The following is a 6021-nucleotide window of genomic DNA, read 5'->3' as shown; positions in this document are numbered from 1 at the left end:
GGAAGACTGGCAGTGTATACTGAGTTGCAGAGTTGGGATGGTGGCTCAAATTGGTCATTATTCAGATTAAGATAGTGTTTTAGAACATTAAAAATGTGTCCTTAATTGTAACCTATTGGGAACAATAGTAAAAATTGGTAATTCAAGCCCTAAATACCATTTAATGAAAGCCGTCAGGGCTTAAATAAGTCAGGATGGGGGACGCAGTAAAATGAGGTGAAAAAGGAAAGAGTGGACATGTGTTTGGACATTGGGGAATGTGAAAAGGCCACCAGAGAAACTGTTTTAGTCGTCACTCAGATGTGCTCTTTCTATAGGCTTCCTTGCTCCTGGCTCACCAAACACCAAGTTTAGAACACAATTTAAGTTGAGATTACATTTCAACTTTGATAAAGCATCACTAATTTGGACTAAGAATACATCTGATTTAGTAAAAAGTATCAGTTATATTCAGAGGTATGGTTTTGTTACATCAAGTAAAAAGAGTGACTAATTCCCACTGTTGAAGTAAAACAAGTAGAGGCCTTACCAGGTCAGCAGCACAAAAGGGTTGACTAGTAAATAGACTGCAAATATGCTCCTTCTAGTTCATCAAAAACAATCCAACAAGCATTACTACTATTCCAAATGCCAAGAACGGCCATTATTTTAGTCAGCTGTAGCTTTCAAAACTGGCATGTTTCTCAAAACTGTACTATCAAGTAGGAGCTACTAGACATGAAACAGGTAATTTATTTCAGACGTTATCCAAGACTTTCATGAAATATTTACCTTCACTTTACTTCAGCATTCATCTAAAATAATAAAAGGGTAATATGCTAATTAGACTGGATGTCCTTCCAGACGAAGCCCCAGTGACGATATGCTAATTAGACCGGATGTCTTTCCAGACGAAGCCCCAGTGACAGGGGCAGAGGCAGAGGTGGCCGCAGGGGCCAAGCCCCTTGCACGAATTTCGTGCATCAGGCCTCTAGTTTATAATAAACAGGACTATGCTAATTAGACCGGATGTCTTTCCAGACGAAGCCCCAGTGACAGGGGCAGAGGCAGAGGTGGCCGCAGGGGCCAAGCCCCTTGCATGAATTTCACGCATCAGGCCTCTAGTTTATAATAAACAGGACAATTAAAAGTAGCCATCTCTCAAACCACAACTCTGCAATCATAGAAATGGATGAATATGATTGAGCTCATCTAGTCAAAATCTTCATTCTAGCAGTGGCGAAATGATCTGCAAATGTCAGCAAACTGAGCAGAGGTGAACCAAAAACAGAAAGCTAAAACCTCTCCATCCCAAGCACCAATAATGGAGGCTAAGCAATTATACCTACAAATCCTTAATGACAGGTCTTTCCCAATGGAAAATCCTGAGATTTTAAGCACTGTGACTTTACAGAAGGCAGGTTGGTTTAATGAGGAAATTTTTAATAAAAAGACAATCAACAATATTTTATTTTGGGCACTTATTCAGTATTTCACAGATCCTCAAGTTTTGAGGTAGGTTAAATATTAGCTTTGTATTTTACAAACTAAAACTCAGGCAGACGTTACATCACTTGTCACAAATCACAGCAGGAGTGCTATCATGGTCAAGAATAATACGGTCTCTCTGATCTTTCAGATTCATCTCTGATGCATAGATTTAATGGTGATAGCTTGCACATAAACATTTTAAAAAACTAGATATTGCAGAATTTCTACTTTGGAGTATTTTGTAATTTTTTTTTTTAAACATGGAACTATTCATGAATTTGCTTGTCATTCTTACACAGGGACCATGCTAACCTCTATTTTTCCAATTTTAGTGTATGTGCGCCAAAGTCAGCACTATTTTGTAATTCTTAAATCGATCCTGCAATAATTATAGGTATTGTGGAATATCCTACTTGTTCCCATTTCCTAAAATTACAAATTAACACATTACTGATTTTGTTCATTTCTGCTTTTTGGGGTGGGTAGAGCACAAAGATAATCAGTGAGCTTTCCTCAGAGCGTTAGGCTGTCTTTAAGTGCAGGTGCTATACTCAAAGCACCATCTATGATGATTTAGGTGCCTGGACCCAAAAGAAGGGTGGCCCTGTGCAAGTCAAGGATGAAGAGAAAAATAGTATCATCTGATTACTGATCCTCATCACACTAGAACATTACAACGACTTATGGGAAGAGTTCCTATAAGAGCAGTAAATTTGTCCTAATAAAGTCTGTTGAAGTTCTTACTAATTAGATAAAAACACAAGTAAAAATAAATTGATATTTTATTAAAGTGACATCTATAGAAGCAAGACATCTAAATATTTTAGTATGAGTATGTTCCACCTATCATGTACATTAATCGTCACAAGCTTAATTCACTTAGCTCATCAGAATTCCTTAAAATTATTTACCAGAGTTCAGCTCATCCTGACATAGGTTCTCGGGCCAGTCTTCTCAAGAACTTGTTTCATTATAAAGTTCCTTTTACTGAAACTGTCAAATACTAATAATATAGCAATAACAATGGTTAACTAAAATGTTGTTAAGGAAAACATCATTATAAAATCCAGCATTCAGCAGAGCAAGTTTCAAGAGTTAGGATATAGACATTATGCTTCCGAACAGACTGAACAGCACAGCCCAATATTTGAGTCAAAGAAGCAAGAAAAAAAAAGAAGGGAGGGGCCACAGGAGGCAGAGCTTTGAAGCCTTTTATTTTAGTGTCCCCAAAACTGACTGTGGAAGTAAAAAGTTTCTACATTTAAAAGTTTATATAAATTACATGAATTGCAATTTCCCTAAAAGTCAAAATGAAATGTTCTGCATAGGACAAAAGATATGCCTAAGCAACATATCATATTTGCACAAGGCCACTGAATGTCATGGATATTAATAACAAATGAAAAAGCTTGTCTATGGCAGACTGAGCAAAGATGTCAGTTTGGTATTCTATAAGCCCAGGATTGTAAACTACTCTTACTATACAAAAGCTCTAATGACATACAGAGTTTTGTGTAGGAACTTTTGTGCTTCTGGTTGGCACATCATCTACTTTCTAATATATGAAATTAATACAGACATTTGTGAGAGGTTGTGCAAAACTATTGTATTTACAAAAATGGCACAAAAGTGAATTCAACAGTCGATGCACATGCATACTTCATTCATATCTTTAACAACAAAAGGTATTCTAACTATAGAACTGAAGAAGAATATTAGCTTCAACGGCAGTTGTTAAGCACTAGCGTCACATAAGTTACACCAGAATGGGCAAATATTGCCCAAGTAAACTTCTATTGTTAAAGCTGAAACAGGTTTAAGGCCATTCAAGTCCAAGCACAGAAATACAAATCTTTTGGAGCCCCATCTATTTGTGTTTGAAATATGTGACTTTTCGTCCAACTTGTGGTCTTAAACTTCTGTTTATAAAATCCAAAAGGAAGATAACAAAGAAATCAATACAATAGAGGTTAATTAAATAAGAGTAACCTACAAAGCTATAATTAGGATGAAGTAAAGAAAGCCAAAACATTAAAATTGTAAAACTTGCTTCGTAGTTGTTAGGACCTCCCTACACTAGCAGTTAGGTAATATATACAATTATTTTCAAGTAGATTACTTTATGCTGCTCTAACATGTTCTCTTCATCAGTGCACTGTTAAACTAATCAAAAACTCTTACATGTATCTTCCCTTACAATAGTAGCACACACTACCACTACCTGCAAAGCTGTCACTCTCAAATGACTTTGTGAGTGGAAGGAAATAAAAAGCGGGGAGTGACATATTAAGGAAAAACAATGGGAATTAGAAGATTCATGCAGTTCAGCTCTTTTAATCAGCCAGCCAGCTTGCTAGCAACAAGGGATGGTTTCCGTTGAGGAAGGTCCTGTGGAGTGGGAATGTGGTCACCAGTGACCTCTGTCTTATCCGGGGCTGCAGCAGGAAGTTGCTTGTTCTTCATCTTTGCTTTAGCCATGTTGTAATCTCCAGAATCAAAATATTTTTGCTACAAGAAAAAAAAATTCAGAGAATTTAAAAGCTTTCATATGCAATTACACTGGTTTAAGATGTGACTCTATATTGCCAGTGTAAGTTATTCTAACAAAATTTAAGCAAAAACAAAAATTAGATGAAATAGCTATCTCTGTCAGCCACAAGTCAGCCAACGGAGAAGTTAGGCAACAACCCTTTCTTCAGGCTTACTTATATTATTCTGGTTTCAGTATAGAAGCCTCAGGATTGACATCAGCTTCCTCATCAATCCACCCAGGAAGGAACAGTCCAGGACTTAAAGAGTGAAATGCAAGCCTTTCATTTACTAGTGGAAAAAGCAGGCTCATTTCATCCAAATAAAAGGTATTTTAAGCCTTTGGATATTATGTAGAAATCACCTTGAAAACAGTTAAAAGTTAAAAACAACAACACAAAGACATGAGCAGAAGAATAAATACCAGCATCTGGATGGTGGCTGCTTTTGGAGAGAAGGGAGAAAGGTGATATGCAAACACATGTGGTAGGTTTAAGTATATCTACATTTTCTTTCTTGTAAAGATAAAGCTTATGTAACTATGGCACGACATAAACCTGTTAAATCTGCGTGGTGAGTATATGGGTTCTACTGTATTATTATATTATCTTAACCTTTCTACATGCTCGAAATAATTTATAGTTAAAAGTGATAAAAGAATCCTAGATTCTTAATTCTTATCATAGGATGAATAGGCTAAAACATTGCGGAAAAAACCATTATACACACACACAGAGCTATATATGCAGATACCCATATCACAATCCCTATCGGCACACTGAGGTTATAGAGCTTAAGTATTTGAAGACTAGACAAAAGAACTTACCCCTTTCTGCAATCGTTTCCTTAAGAAATCGGAACCACCAGGCTTTTGTCCCAGGTGAGGATACCTTGCTTTTAATTTTGCTTCTTCAGCTTTCTCTGGATTAGTCACTTTATCTTCCATTTCCTGAAAAAATGTTAAATAAATTACTTCTTTATTACAATTCAGTTATTTCAAATAATTCACCTTTCAATACTTGGATTCTGACTTTGTCTAATGCCAAATAATGCAGCATCTGACTAAAAAATCAAACACAGAAGCTTTTAAAACATCTCTATCTTCTTTTTCCCAATGATCCATGTGATAGCTCTATTATAGCTGTGTGATGCATGTGCAACACCCCACACAGTGGATAAAAATATCAAGGTAACTCAGCTCTGAAGTCTTGCTTGCCATTCCTTGTTAGTCATGTATAATACATTTATAGTTAGTTACCTTCTATGGAATTCATCAACTCTTTGCCTATATATGGAAAATCATCTTAATACTGTTAAAATACACAAGATATTTTTGATCACCTATTTATCCAAAACCCTGAATGATTGGAAGCTCCTGAGATTCTTTAATGCAAATTAACAGCAGCTTAGTTACCAGCACATTTTTTTCTGAATAACTCATTACAGAAGACTGTGACATTTGTAACGGAGAAAAACATCATCTTCATCAGTCTTCATATATATATATTATTACCTAATTATGCCCCATAATTAATGACCCTATTCACACTAAACATTCCATTCTTTGATGTATGAAAATGTGTTTTCTGACCAATGACTGTCAATATCTTAAGGCTATTCACTTTTTTTGTTGTTGTTAATCTTCACACAAGGACATATTTTTTTATTTTTACTAGTAGAGAGAGTGGAAGGGAGAAAAGTGGGGGGAGGGGAGAAAGGGGGTATTAATGTGAAAGAGACACATCTGTTGGTTGCTTCCCGCAAGTGCCCTGACTGGGGCAGGGATTGAACCTGCAACCCAGGTATGTGCCCTTGACCAGGAATCGAACACATGACTCTTCGGTGTGCAGAACAATGCTCTAACCACTGAGCAACTGGCCAGGGCAAGGCTATTCATTTTTAACACCAGCCCTGACATAGTCTAGTTTCTTCCCAAGAGCCATCCTATCCTATATAATAAAGAGCTAATATGCAAATGGTCATCACACCCTTGCGTTGGGGCCCGGGGGCCTGAGGCTGCAC

General features: G+C 36.7%; 1 protein-coding gene across 4 annotated transcripts in view; it reads right to left on the bottom strand.

The window, feature by feature from the left end:
• Positions 1 to 1431: 1431 nt before the first annotated feature.
• Positions 1432 to 6021, bottom strand: part of ARPP19 (cAMP-regulated phosphoprotein, 19kDa) — a 14103-nt gene continuing 9513 nt past the window's right edge. For 3 of the 4 annotated variants that reach the window (XM_005863916.2, XM_005863914.2, XM_005863917.2), the window contains exons 2-3: positions 4826 to 4948; positions 1432 to 3978 (exon numbers count right to left, since the gene is read on the bottom strand). In XM_005863916.2, the coding sequence (XP_005863978.1) occupies positions 3808 to 3978; positions 4826 to 4948 (294 nt within the window). In that variant the 3' untranslated portion in view covers positions 1432 to 3807. Of the gene's footprint in view, positions 3979 to 4825; positions 4949 to 5030; positions 5109 to 6021 lie in introns of those variants that run through there. The other variant, XM_005863915.2, reaches the window with a different exon arrangement.

This window comes from Myotis brandtii, unplaced genomic scaffold (assembly GCF_000412655.1).
Source record: "Myotis brandtii unplaced genomic scaffold, ASM41265v1 scaffold182, whole genome shotgun sequence".
NCBI classification, from domain to species: domain Eukaryota; kingdom Metazoa; phylum Chordata; class Mammalia; order Chiroptera; family Vespertilionidae; genus Myotis; species Myotis brandtii.
This window is presented reverse-complemented; position numbering and strand designations above follow the sequence as displayed.